Source organism: Artibeus jamaicensis, unplaced genomic scaffold, assembly GCF_021234435.1.
Source record: "Artibeus jamaicensis isolate MK-2021 breed Jamaican fruit bat unplaced genomic scaffold, CSHL_Jam_final contig_886, whole genome shotgun sequence".
NCBI classification, from domain to species: Eukaryota; Metazoa; Chordata; class Mammalia; order Chiroptera; family Phyllostomidae; genus Artibeus; species Artibeus jamaicensis.
In genome coordinates this window covers 888,273-903,478 of record NW_026522002.1, presented here as the reverse complement: position 1 = coordinate 903,478, position 15,206 = coordinate 888,273, and the positions used below count along the sequence as shown (strand labels likewise).

Sequence of the window (15,206 nt, the reverse complement as noted above, 5' to 3'; positions counted from 1 at the left end):
ACTTTAATAGGTATTGCACTAAATCTATAAATTGCTTTGGGTAGTATGAACGTTTTGATGATGTTAATTCTTTCCATCAACAAACACGGTATATGTTTACATTTGCGTCTCCCTTAATTTTATTCTTCAGTGTTGTGTAGTTTTCTGAGCACAGGGCTTTTACATCCTTGGTAGGGTTTATTCCTAGGTATTTTATTTTTCTTATTGCTATATCAAATGGGATTTTCCCCCTTAATTTGTATTTTTGATCTTACATTGTTGGTGTACAAATGTGCCTTTGATTTCTGAATACTGACTTTGTATCCCACAGTTTTGCCAAATTCACTTATTAGGTTGAGTACTTGTTTGGTGGAGACTATAGGATTTTCTATGTACACTATCATGTCATCTGCAAACAATGACAGTTTCGTTTCTTCTTTTCTAATGTGGATGCATTTTACTTCTTCTTGTATGATTGCTGTGGCTAGGACTTCCTGTACTATGCTGAATAGAAGTGGTGAAAGTGACAACCATGTCTTGTTCCTGATCTTACTGTGAAATCTTTTAGTTTCTGCCAATTAAATATGGTATTGACTGTAGTTTTCTCATGCACAGCCTTTGTCATGTTGAGGAATGCTCCCTCTATTCCCTCTCTGCTGAGTGCTTTTATCATAAATGGGTGCTATACTTTATCAAATGCTTTTTCCTCATCTATTGAAATGATCATGTGATTTTTGTCTTTGCTTTTGTTTATGTGATGTATTACGTTTATTGATTTGTGAATATTGTACCATCCTTGCACCCCTGGGATGAATCCCACTTGGTGATAGTGTATGATCTTTTTAATGTATTGCTGGATGCAGTTTGCCAATATTTTGTTGAGGATTTTAGCATCTATGTTCATCAGTGATACTGGCCTGAGAATTCCTTTCTCTGTTGTGTCTTTATCTGGTTTTGGGTTTAGGATGATGCTGGCTTCATAAAAAGAGTTTGGGAGTCTTCCGTCTTCTTGGATTTTTTGGAACACTCTGTGAAGGATAGGAGGTTAGCTCTTCTTTAAATGCTTTTCAGGATTCTCCTATGAAACCATCTGGTCCAGAGCTTTTGTGTATAGAAATTTTTTTATTACTGCTTCAATTTTGTTAGCTGTTACTGGTCTATTCAGGCTTTCTGCTTCTTTTTCATTGAGTTTTGGAAGATTATATTTTTCTAGAAATTTGTCCATTTCTCCTAGTTTTTCAAAATTCTTGGCATAGAGTGCTTCATAGTAATTTCTTACAATCCTTTGTATTTCTGTGGTATCAGGTGTAATCTCTCCTATTTCATTTCTGATTGTGTTTATTTGGGACTTCTCTCTTTTTTTCTCATTGAGTCTGTATAATTCTTTTTGATTTTGTTTATCTTTTCAAGGAACCAGCTCCTGGATTCATTACTCCTTAGAATTGTGCTTTTGGTCTTCGTGTCTTTTAATTCTGCACTAATCTTGGTTATTTCCTTCCTTCTACTTGCTCTGGGCTGTCTTTGTTCTTGTTCCTCGAGTTCTTGTAGATGTAGGGTTAGGGCATTTATTTGAAATGTTTCTGTCTTTTTTAGGTAGGCCTGTATCACTATGATCTTTTCTCTCAGGACTACCTTTACTGTGACCTCTAAGTTTTAGACTGTTATGAGTTCATTTTCATGTTTCCAGAAACTTTTTGATTTCTTCCTGAATCTCATTCTTGACCCATTCATTGTTTAATAGCAAGCTACTCAATCCCCATGAGTTTAAGTGTTTTTGAGTATTTTCTTGAGGTTCATTTCTAATTTCAGTCCCTTGTGATCAGAGAAAATTCTTGATATGATTTCAGTTTTCTTGAATTTGTTGAGGCTTGTTTTGTGTCCTATAATGTAGTCTGTCTTTGAAAGTGTTTCATGTGCATTTGAAAAGAATGTGCATTTTGCTTCTTTGGGATGAAAAGCTTTCTCTATATATATCAGTTAAGTTCATTTGATCTAGGATGTTGTTCAATGCCACAATAAATTTGTTGATATTTTGTTTGATCTATCCATTTTTATCAGTGGGGTGTTGAAATCCCCTAGTATAATTGTGTTTCTGTCAATATCTTCCTTGAAGTCCTCCAAGATTTTATGTATTTGGGTGCTCCTATGTTGGGTGCATATATATTTACAATGTGTATGTCTTGATGGATTCTTCCCTTCAGCATTATGAAGTGACCTTCTGGGTCTCTTTTTACAGCCCTTTTCTTTTTTGAAGTCTGTTTTGTTTGATATGAGTATTGCTACCCTGGCTCTATTTTTTTTTTTCTTGTCTGTTTGCTTGAAATATTTTTTTCCAGCATTTCACATTAAGTCTGTGTAAGTCTTTTGTCCCAAGGTGGGTCTCTTGTAGGCAGCATATGTGTGGTTCATGCTTTCTTATCCATTTAGCTATTCTATGTCTTTTGATTGGAGCATTTAATCCATTTACATTTAAGGTTATTATTGATAGGTACTTACTTATTGCCATTGTTTCATACCTGTGTTCCTCTCTCTCTCACTCTTTTCCTTTTCTTAAAGCAGTGCCTTTAGCATCTCTTGCAGAGCTGGTTTGGTGGAGGTATGTTCTTTTAGACTTCTTTTGTCTGGGAAGCTCCTTATTTGGCCTTCCATTTTAATTGAGAGTCTTGCTGGGTAAAGTAGCCTTGGTTTTAGGCCTCTGGTTCTCATTACTTAGAATATTTCTGCCATTCCCTTCTTACTTGGAGCATTTCCATTAAGAAGTCAGCTGCTAGCATTATTGGGACTCCCTTGTATGTTACTTCCTGTTTCTCCCTTGCTGCCTTTAAGATTCTCTGTCTTGGAACTTTGTCATTTTAATTATGATGTGTCTTGGAGTGGGCTGCTTTGGGTTCCTCTTAATTAGGACTCTCTGTGTTTCCTGGATTTGTGTGACTTCTTCTCTCACCAATTTAGGGAAGTTTTTCATAATTACTTTTGCAAATAGGTTTTCTATCCCTTGCTCTTCTTCATCTCTTTCTGCTATCTTTATTATATGGGTATTACTCTGTTTCACACTGTCTTGCAGCTCCCTTACTCCCTCTTTGTTCTTTCTGAGTCTATTTTCCTTTTCTTGTTCGTTCTAGGTGTTTTTTTTCTGCCTTGTCATCCAGCTCACTGATTTGCTCCTCTACTTCCTACAGCCTACTTGTAATTCCTTCTAGTATGGTGTTCATTTCTGAGATTTTATTTTTCATTTCTTCCTGGTTTTTGTTTTTATTTTCTGTTTACTTTTTCACACAGTTGTAGTTCTCAGTTCACTGTAGTTACATGTGAGTTCCTCAAGCATTTTTACCACCATTATTTTGAATTCTATATCTGATGATTTGGTTACCCCCATTTTGTTTAACTCTTTTATGGTGGAGTATTCCATTCCTTATGATTACATGTTCTTTTTTTGTGTCCCCATTTTAGATGACTCTTTTTGTTTGTTTCTGTGCTTCCTTATGTTTCACTTTGCTAGCTGTCCTTATAGGGTGAACTTCTATGATTGGATTTCTAAGGGGTTCAGTGCTGTGGTCTCTTTGATCTCCTTGTCTGGACACTGTAGGTTTGCCCTTTCTTCTGTTCGTGTGGGCTCTCTTATTGTACTTGGGTTTTTACCTTTTGGTGATTCCTTTGCTAGTGGTTTTTCGCATCCAACAGGTATACTGATGTTCCCAGCTCTCACCTCTTCTCATATGTGATCAGTCGCAGGGGGTAGGCAAAATGGATTAAGACAGCAGAAGAGTATTTTATGGGATTTAAAGTACCAGGAAGCAGAGAAGAGATAGGAGAGTGTTTGGATAAGAACAGAGTTAACTGTGATTATTTCACCCAACTAGCCACCCCTTACCCTCTGGTAACCATCTTTTTACATGAGTCAGACAGAGAACAACAAATACCATTTGGTTTCACTCATATGTGGGATCTAAAAAAACACAAGAAACAAATAAAACAAAAACAGACAAAGCTGAATTTAAACATAGCTCCAGTATCACTGTGCAACCTCTCTGAACCTCTCAGATTCCTTACTGTAAACACAAATCTAGTGACTCCATCACAGGCTAAGCATTAGTTTCTTTTGCTGCTAAAAAAAATTACCAGGCACTGAGTGGCTTAACACAACCACTACAATTCAGAGGATAAGTGGATTGAAGTGGCCCCAAGCATTTTAAAATACTAACAGCATGGAGAATGAACTCAGATTTTTACCACACCTCAAAGCTCTGTCTAACCAAGCCCATCTTGCTCTTCAAACTCATCTCCTATCTTTCCCTTTTGCTCAAATACGCCTAAACCACATACCAGACTTACTTCCATTTCTGGAACTCTGAGTCTTAGCACTTACAGTTAAGTATCCCTCTTATCATCATTCAGTGCAAATGTCACTTCCTCAAAGGGACCTTCTCTAGATACCGTAGTCAAAGCAGTTAGCACCCATCCTGCAGTTTCTCACATTACTCATCCTTTTCGTTCACTTGCCAGTTTTTGAAAATATCTTGCTTATTTGTTGTTTTCATGACTACAGTCCATCCTCCCAGTAGAATATTCCATGAGGACAAGAGTCTGGTCTATCTTCTTCCTCATGATCCCCAGCACTGTGCCTGGTGTTCAGTATTAAATGATTCATCCAGCAAATAATGCATGTGGGCCTGTTCCGATTTACACTGTTCTGGATGCTGAAGACCCAGAAATAAAAACATAGATAAGATCCCTGTTCTCATGGAATAAATGGTAAGAAAGCAGTCATTCTTCCTTCCTTTCTCCTCCGCTTGCCCCTTGCCTCCAAACCTCAGGGCCTCTACACACAGTTGTGTGACTGATGCCCAACAGAATGCTAAGGTCCACAGCAATGTCAGCCAGGCTTGTCCTATGCACAATCATATGCAGTGACCCTATTCAAACTAGACACTCAAGAAAAATTGGAACAAATGGAAAAGTAGAGTTAGGTTGCGCTAGAGGAATCTAAGGCCTCAACCAATCAGAGGGAGGGGAGAAAAAAGGATGAGATATGTTAAACTACAGCAAGTGAAAGGTGATTTAAAAAAAAGGATTTCCGTGGCCAATGTAACAAAGTATCTACAGATGGGTACTGCTAAAGAAAGGATGTGCAGGGTTTGAGTCAGGCTTCCATAAGTTTCAGCATAGTTGGGGCAACTGTGCCAGAGAGAAGATGAAGAACCTTGTGCACATCTGGCTGGTGGATCTCCTCAAAACAATGGCCTCAGGTCCCCAGTGTAGCCAAGGAAAGGACAGGGCCAGCACGCAGAGTCCAGAGCTGCTGGCAGCAGCAGTCCTGGGAGATGGCTGGGTTGGCACCCAGAGATTCTAGGATTGTTGTTGCTGGCAGCTGCCACCACCAGAAGCTATAGTGAAGCCCTGACTTTGGGCAGTCAGGCAATTTTCCAAAGGTACCTTGGTGGCTACCAGCAATTTCAGAAAGGAAAGAAAGAAGGAGTTGGGGTGGTTGGGGCACATAGGAAGAATACGAAAAGAAAATTTCTTTTAGCAAAAATATTATTTTCTTCTCATCGATATAAAATACAAAGTTCACATGCAAATCCTGTATAAATGGTTGAGGGGGGCAGAGAAAAACATGAAAGACTACACAATCCCCCATAAAAAGTTAAATATGTCAATTAATAGAAGATACCTGGGTACTGGGATTATAAATGTTTTACTTTCTTTGTTATACTGTATTTTTATAATGAGTACTTACAGCTTTTATCATTAGAGGAAATAAAGCTATTTTTCTTTTAAGGGAAAAGAAGAGACTAAAAATACTTAGTAAAATATGTAATTAACAGAATTTTACAGGTTTTTCTCATTCAAAGGCAGAGCTAGAAAAACTCTAAACTTAAGATAAAGCACTAATTTGAGAAAATGGTGATGTTTCTTAAATATACCATTTAAATTAGAAGAGATTCTTTTAGTGCTCTTATTTATGCAGTAATTTTTTCTTTCAGCTATTTAAGTCACAGGAAAAGGATCATGTGATTAATCTTCCATGATCACTCGGTTTTTAACTACAGGGTATAAACGTCATAAATACAGTATTCATAAATGCAAAAGGACTGTGCAATACCAATTATGTACAATTTCTGTGGCACTAACTCATAAAACACATCTTTCTGAAAACCTCAAAGAGGGCAGCTTTCAATTTTCATTCACATGATTTTCGAAAGTTCTCATATTTCCTCATTGTCAGGCTGGACCCAAGTCCTCAAATTTAATTCAAGTAAGACAACAATGTATTCTTGAAAGATGATACACATCTACTGGTGCATCCACTGGTGAGATGTGCAGTGATGCCAGAATAGAGAAGTAGCACTATGGAGCTGATGTGCACAAGAGCCCAGCACAGGCCTGGCCCAGGGAGATGCTCAGGAGCTGTCAGCCACTGCTGCACAGGCATGGGAGGCGCACTGCTATGATCCAGAACTCCTGCAGAAGGCTGAGCTTCAAGATTCAACTCTTTGAAGAGTTCAGAAAAGTAATATGGTACACATACATACCATGTTTTATTTAACCCTCTCAAAGAAGTCTAGGTCAGCACCCCTTATTCAAATTCACCATTATTTCTACAGCAATATTTTTTAAATATGAACACTAAGTGGGAGAAAAAAGCTATTAAAAGACTAAAATCAGTTCAGATCAGGTTTTGCCACAAAGCTAAATAAAAATAAAAATTAAAAAACTTTGTTTCAGAACTTCTTGTGATCCCAATATTACACACATGGGGTTATAAACCTTTACAACTTGTGGCATTACTATTTATATCACCCCTTAGAGTTCTGTCACATGCAAGACTGCCCCCCCCCCCGGAACTGAGGGAAATATGCATTCAAACAGTTTGAATAGCAATGTTCATTCCATTAAAATTTGAAGTTTAATGATTTTATTAGACAATCAACCTAAATGCCCACAAATAACAAAAATTTAACTCAATGGTTCACTTCTGCTGAAAAATAGAGGGAGGTAACCAGAAAGGGACACACAGGGGCTTCAAGTATGCTGGTAATGTTTTCTCTTTTAAGCTGGGTGAAGGGTATCTAAAGATTTGATACATTAAGTAAGACATTCAGAAAGATAAAAAGAACATTTCACAATAATCCTTTTAGGTTGATTTTCTTAAATCAACCTAAATTACTTATTTAGTAAACATTTTAATAGATGTGAGAACTGACTTAATAGGGACTTGGCTGAGGCTGACACTATGGCATTCCTGCATCTTCTCAGCATCCTGGCAGAAATCCCTGTCAAGGGCCTTCCTCAGCAGCAGCAGCAATTAATAAACCAGGTTCCCTGGTCTCAGGAAACACTTTCAATCCAAATGTACACTGTAAACTTACCCTGCATGACTTTTACGTTAATTCATTAATAGCTTTAGACAGGCAAGCCCAAAACAAACTGACCACAAACTAGCTCTCAGCCAAACAACCAAGGTCCATTCACTGTATGTATTTTCTGATGTAGAAAGAACTGACTCTATTCTAGCATCTTATAGTTGTTTTCAAAGTTTACACAATATAGTATCTTGTTAAAATTTCTAAATGGCTTTATGAAGAGGTGAACAAAGTTATCCCTGTTTTACAAAGAGGAGATGACATCTAACAATCGAGTAATTGGCCTGGCATCCCGAACCTGAAAAGAGGCAGAAGTGGGCCTACAACATAAATAATTTACCTTTCCTTGGTAGATCCACATATGACTTACTATAATAAACCACATTCTAAACAGGCTTACCACCCTCTACCCAGATAGAGATGATGTAAAAACAAACAAACAAACAAACAAAACTCTATTTATTGCCATTTCTTTCATTTTTTAAAAAACGTAAAGACCATAAGTTAATGGTTCACTAACACTTTCATTATATAGCATTCTCAGAATGTTTTCTATAAACTAATATAAAAAAGTAATTTAAAATCTCTCTTCTCCATTTCATTTATTTCAACCTCCCTAGATAGCCTAAAATAAAGTACAAATTCTTACACTGTTTAAGGAAAAGAGAGAAAGTGATGCCATTCTTTTCCAGCCTGACATATAATCAAGTTTTAACAAGAGATTACCTTTAACCTCCACCAAGAGTGAGGAGACAAAGATGCCTATTGTACACCAAAAACTAAACAATTTGATCAAACAACATAAACTCATTCTCACCAGGAACATTTATCTATAAAACAGAAGAGACATCAGGCCATAAGTACATGATGTTCATATCAAACACAAGGCTTTCCAGGAAGTATTAGAAGAGAGGGGTTCCATTTGATATTCTAAAAACCTAATATCCAGAACACTAAATGAAGTGGAGAAAAAATGGAGAATGTCTTCCAACTGGAATTGCACTAAGACTAGGCAGAACAGCCAGTGCAATGAAAGGGAGTGAATACCTTTGTCATGTGTGCATACATGGAGCTGTGCTTTGTGCTCTAAATAGGTCACCTCTTATAATGTATGTAAACTCCCAGTATGAGCAGAACTGAGATTACAATATGGACATGGTAAAACCTTAGATACCCAGGTCTTTTAGGAAGACAGCATACCTGTAATCGCTGAAATACTCCTGACCGTAGGCCTCCAAATCCATAGTGGTTCTGCACGTTCAGAGCACTTTCTGATACCTCTTCATAAGGGGACTGTTCAATTTCCCAATCAAAGTCATCGTCGTCATCTTCTACTCCTTCCTCAGAAACCTCAGAAGCACCTAAATGTGTTAAATATTAATTTTTTGAAACTGAATTTCTTAGGTACAACTTGGGGAAGAAATGTAGAGGGAAAATTTGGTACAAATTATGTTGTACCAAAGACAGTATAAGAATATGTATATTCTTGACAGCCAATAAAATGGATCTAACCTACAGGTCCATAAATGATAAAATATATAAGTAATAAATGCAATGAAATCAAACCTCAGCCATATATACATAAATCTCACAAAAATGTTCAGTGAAAGAAGCCAGACAAAAAGAACACATACTGTTATGAAATATATACACAATTCGAAGCCAGGCAAAACTGAGGATAGTAGGTACCTTGGAGAGAAGCATGGAGCAGTGACTGGGGGGAGACACCATGTACGTCCCAGGATAGTGGAAATGTTCCATTTCTTGACTTAGGTGGTGCTTCCTTCACATAACTCACTGAATTGTACACTTCTAATCTTAGCTCAAGTGGTCAATATTTTGGCAAAGACAAAGATGCTGTTTCAATTAGTCCAAAATATGACTTACCTACTAGTTCAATGGAGCTATGTCTTTAAACTGTATGTTAGCAATGATACATTTTCATGTTATCACGTGACCACCTTATCTTGTCACCTGAACTACTTTCTCCATTTCCCATTTGCTATATCCCCTTTCCCCTGGAAACATATAGCATTCCAAATATTCTGCTTTCCTTTATTTTCTCCCAACTGCAATAAACATACCTATTTCTTCCACAAGTGGTTTTGCAGTCCTGGATTTCCTTGGTGCCAGAAGAGCAGTTAACATGTTCAGCCCCTCAAAATGCTGGCCAGGAGTTTCTTTGGGCAATTGAATAGTAAAAATTCCTTAAAGACAAATTTGTTTTATATTTAGCAAGATTAAAATATTTGAAGACTTTACAAATATATCATCCGATATATATCTTATTAAACATTTCTATTTTATAGACCTCCAAAATTATACCCTTACATAAATTTAGTAAATAAAAATAAAAATAAAAAAGGTTCCAACAGGGTTTTTCAGAACCACTGATTTAACTGTCACTATTGTAAAAAAACTGATCTGTTAAAACTGCAGAATGCTTTAATCTTATGCAGTACCACCTTAAGTAATTATTGATAGTATTAAAACCCAATGGCCTGAAGAGGTAATAGCTTAGAATTAACCAGTACATCAGTACATACTTATAAAATTTATTTCTGAACTACAGAGGCAAAAAAAAAAAATAATCAGTATACATCATCCAATGGACAATAGCAATCATTTCAAAAATACACAAAATCTTAAATAAAGCAGTTATGGCTTCATAAAGTTCCTAAAGTCCCTAAAGTCCATCTAAGGAAGACACAAATTCTACCATGCACTTCTTTCCTTTCCTTGACTGGATTTACCAATTTCATCTAGGCTCTCCTATGAACTTACTATAGTTATTTACTACTCTTACATTTTAAAACATTTTACCTCTTTCAGAGTACTGAACTTTATTCTAATACATCAAATACAACTTAACCCAAAAATATTTCCACATATAGCAACTTTTCCAAATCCCAGTGTACTTTTAAAATGTAATAACTTTGTTTTAATATGCTACTTATCTTCAATTAAAAGCAGATTTACTACCTTGGAGGGTAGTTTCATTATACTTCATTTTCACATTAATTATGTTGCATTATTGGTTAGAACTTTGTCATTTAACATTTTCATCCCATCTTTCTTCCCTTACCCTAGTTCATCAAGGTCAATAAATAAATATTCACTGAATAAAAATTACACATGAGTAGACAGCATATTCTTATTCCATATCCAGTAACAAAGTAAAATCCAGGGGCCTCTATAAAGGGAACAATGAATGGTTTCACGACTAGCTGAAATGAAAGACCTATCAATCACAAGAACAAAATTCAATCAGCCTTTAAATGCCACCTATGGATAGCTTCTTTCTCACATACATATTAGTAAATTTTGAAATTCTACAAGAAAGATTTGATTCACAGATAAAATCATCTACATCTTGTATAACCTCACACAATCTAATCTTCACTTTTAAACACTTAATAAATGTCAGGAAAATAGGAATAAAAACTAGTAGAAAATAGAATCAGAGTGTTTAATTTAACTTTACTGTGAAAAATACTATGAAGTACTTCAAAAGACTGAAGAAATTGTCTTTGTTAAGAAATCCACGAATAACAGCACTTTAGTGATAGAACAGCTTGCACTTGTAAATCACCCAAAAAATCCTCACAGAATCTATGAGGACCATCTTATGTAGTTACTCTAACATGAAGAATCCAAAGAACAAAACTAAGAAAATTTCCCAAGTAAATACCTTTATCTGCATCATAGGACCCTTGCTCACTTCCATTTTCTACAATTCTTCCAGGAAGTGTTAATCTGCAAATTTAATAAGATCTCATGAAGTCCTTAAATCACAAAGTATAACAAGAGACCATCGATGACAGTATCCATTGAAATCTATCAACCATTTTAAAAGGAAATCCTTCAGCATTTCTTTAACTAAATGCACTTCACAAACTAAATAACTTAAGATTTCTTTCCCAGCTAAGAAAAAGGAAATCAGAGATGATTCAATCTCTGAATCATCTAGTGGTCTGAAAAACCACTAGTCAGTCACCAATAAAATAGTTAAAAAGCAAAGCCACAATAAATATAAGTTATCACTACCGTTATAGTACTTCCCCCTCCCAATGAAGAAGTTAATTTACATACCCTGTGCTTGACTCAGCAGGGGCTCAATAAAAGTAGACTAACTGGCTTCCAAAGAAAGGAAACAATAAACAAACAACAAAACCAACTGTTTGTATTGGGCAAACTACTACTTTAAAAAAAAAAGCAGAAAGCAAAAGTGTTTTTTCTCAAATCTCATAAACTATATAAGGATTTCTCCTCCTTTCATACTAAAGGAAATGAGCTGATTTCCCTGTTTCCAGTTTTACTCTGGTTCAGTCAGTTTTGCATTGAGGGCCCAAAAGAATTTTTCTAAAACAGAAATCTGATTGTCACCTTTCCATTTGAAAAAGCTTCTATGACTGACTGCTCAATACTAACTAGATAATTTACACTAATCAGTATGGCATATCAAGACAGCACCATTCTGTTCCAAACTGAAAATATAAGCCTCCTTTCCTCCCATACCCCACTCTCCCTTACTTCCTATTCTAACAGTAATAATAATAATAAAACTTGGCAGACCTCAAAGGGCCCAAGACTTCACAACTTAGTTACCACTGATCCCAGCGTTTCCTGGAGCTACAATGCACTTTCCAAACCCAGCTCTGCCATTTTACCAGCTCTGCAAATTTATACAAGTTAATTAATTTCAAGGTTCATATGCCTCATCTGCAAAAAGGAAAAAAAAATAACAGAATCTATCCCAGAGTTACTATGAGAAGAAAATGATAATGTAAAGAGCTTAATGGTTGATATAGTTGGTAAGCACTTAAAAGATGTAAACTATAATTATCGGCTTCCCTCTCTTAGGTTCTTTATAAGTTCTTACTATAAAATGGCAAAATCATGTGTTCACAGATCTGCCTCCTCTGCTAGACTTGCCCTTCCTCAAGGAGCGGGGCAAGGTTTTATTCCACTTTGATGTGCTATAGCGAACTGTATTTTCCAAAGATGGACCACCTCACATCACTCCTCCCAACGGTGGGGTCTATGTCTCCTTCCTTTAAAACTGAGTGGGCTTCTGGATTGGTTTAGCCAATACAATAAAGCTGAAGTGACACTGATTTCTGAGGTTGTCATAAAAGATAATATGGATTCTGCTTTAGTTTGTGGAATACTTGTTTTTAAAACCTTCAGCTACCCTGTTAGTAGTCCAACTCCCTGAAGGAATCACAAACTAGACCATGTAAAAAAGCTACACAGGGAAAGGTCCTGAGACTACAGGAAGAGCAATATCCTCCCTCACCTCACCGTACCAGTCCCCAGCTACTTAGGCCCTTGCTGTTCCAGATCTAGCCATCATGTGACCACAACTGAATTAAAAACGTCAGAACAGCTGACATTTTTAAGCCAGAACAGCTCAGCCACATCCTCACCAAATTCCTGATACACAAAAACCAGGGAGTTAAACTGACTGTTGCTTTATACCATTAGGTTTGCTTTGCTATGTAGCAACAGATAACCTGAACAGCAGACCCTTAATAAATAGAGTAATACCTACTGATTATTGAACACATGTATAAATACCAGGCATGGTCATAAAGACTATGCATTATCTCAATCCTCACATTAGTTAATATTAGTTCCATTTTAGGAACAAATTAGGAAACTGAGACAGTAACTTGCCCAAACTCACAGAACTCTTACATGTGCTGAGACACCAATGTGCCCAACTCCCAAGCCTCTGCTGCTACCCAAGAAATGAATAAATTTGTGTGAGGAGTAAGTACTCTTTAAGTTGTTTCACACATTATCTCTTATTTTTTCTTCACTAAAACTCCCCAGCTTAAGCAGAGTGATTTTTACTTAGAAATTTTCATTTTATTGTATTTATGTTATTTTGCAATCCCATCTCATTTAAGAACTTCTGAGTCTCTGATGCCTCATCTGTACCATGGGTAAATAATAAAATCTACTTTGTAGAACTTCCCTAAAATCAAATGAGATAACCCACTAACCTGGAGTAAAACTTCAATAAATGTTTGCTAACATCACCATCACATTCCCATTCTTAAATGTCTTAAATATTGCCTCTTCAGAAAGGCTTTCTTTGGCCATTTTATATAAACACAAACTCCCTTTTATTTTCTATAAATGCAATTTACTTCCTTTCAAAGTACGTCCTACAATTTGTAGTTGTATGTTTACTTGTTTATTATTTTGCTTTTCCAGTTAGAATGTAAACTACATGATGCACCACTATTCCCCAATACTGAAAACAGAGCCTGGTATATGCCATGGACTTGATAAATAAATTTAAAAAAATAATAAATGAGAAAAGAAATAGAGAAATGCAGTATATCCAAGTAGGTGGATTAAGTTAAGCCTAATGGATATCTGAGCAAAAATGGTTCAGGTTCAGTGAAGGAAACGGCTTGACTGGTTCGTATTAGGAAAGTACTCGGGCAGGAAAAGGAGGCTGGAAGCTACACTTAAAAGAGAAAGATTAGAATAGATTTCTCGCTACAAAAAAAGGGAAGAACAAGGAATTGACAATGTTTAGGAAGAATCTGGCAGTATCCTTTGTAAAATAAAGCTAATACTTATGTCTATCTCTAAGAATCGCTATCCAGATTAAATGAGATGATGCACATAAAGCACTTAATGCGTTGTTTTCTGGAACCCGGGGGTGGACAAAACCACAGAAGTAGCAGACGATGAGGAGGTAGAAGAGTGAGGCTATTTTGATGTCAAGCAAGCCAAAAAAGCCGAAAATTTCAGGAAGTAGGGAACGGTCAGACAGAAGAGGTCGATAAACAGGACGTGAATTGAGAAAAGTCAAAAGGGCCACAGGTCAGCTGCACAGTCAGCGCGCGCCGGCCCCGGCAAGAAGGACAATCGCAGACGAAATAAAAAAACAGAAACTGGAAAGGTGGCATGGTCCCAAACGCTATGCTTTAAAATGACTCAGAAATCTCTGTAATGTGGGAATTTAAGAAGGTTGAAGAACTGCAGCATCTAGAATGCAAGCCTAAAAGAGTTAACTTCCTCTGCATCAAAGAAGCTGCTGGGACCTCGGAAAAAAAGGCCCTCGTTTTTTCAGCCTCCCTCGATAAACAGTTATCGATCTGAAAAAGAATAAATCCCCAAAATACACTCCCAGTGGCCAAACACCCGGAACTCGCCTAAGAAAATACGGCTTGGCGTAGAACTTGAAGTCGAATCCCTGGAAGTAGACATCGAACTCGGAGACCCGAGCGTAGGGCACGCGGATGGCGATAGTCAAGAAATCCGGGTCCTGGCTGAGGTCGAACGCGGGGGTCAGCATTGTCACGCCAACTCCAGTGCCCAAGTTGGTCACCCTTGCCGCTGTCGCCGTTCACCACGCGAAATCCCCACGTTCTAGCACTGGTTCAGTTACCCCGGCGCTTCCGACTCAAGGCGGAAGTGCTTCTGCGTCGAGAGGAAGTCCCGCCCCACCCCCGTCTCCGTGGAGACAGGACGCTGTTTGTGAAGAGAAGAGGGAATATGGAAAGGGGCTTTCTGCGTAGATAATAAACCCAGCGTGTAACTTGAAAGAACCCGGACACATCTTCACTTTAGACGCGCCTTACAAGGTTCTTAGAGATGACTTAACAGCATTGGCTTTCCAGGAAGAAACCTGCGTTTGAATTCCTGCTGGGACACTTCGCATTTGTGGATGCGAAGGCTTTGGAAAAGTTACAAAACCTTCTGTGCTCTAGATATCTCTTCTATAAAATGAGTATAACACTAGGACCTACTCTCATAGAAATACTATACTGTGAGGGTAACATCAAATTATGTAAAACTCTAACGTAAGGTGTCAATGGCAGCATCCTTATTGTGGTT

At 37.2% G+C, this 15,206-nt stretch overlaps 1 protein-coding gene across 1 annotated transcript in view; it reads right to left on the bottom strand.

Moving 5' to 3' along the window:
* The window catches only part of SHQ1 (SHQ1, H/ACA ribonucleoprotein assembly factor), a 109,830-nt gene extending 95,064 nt beyond the window's left edge, over window positions 1-14,766 (bottom strand). The window contains exons 1-4 of the mRNA XM_037150269.2: window positions 14,522-14,766; window positions 11,035-11,099; window positions 9,428-9,550; window positions 8,544-8,704 (exon numbers count right to left, since the gene is read on the bottom strand). Of these exons, the coding sequence (XP_037006164.2) occupies window positions 8,544-8,704; window positions 9,428-9,550; window positions 11,035-11,099; window positions 14,522-14,664 (492 nt within the window). The 5' untranslated portion in view covers window positions 14,665-14,766. The remainder of the gene's footprint in view (window positions 1-8,543; window positions 8,705-9,427; window positions 9,551-11,034; window positions 11,100-14,521) is intronic.
* Window positions 14,767-15,206: the final 440 nt, after the last annotated feature.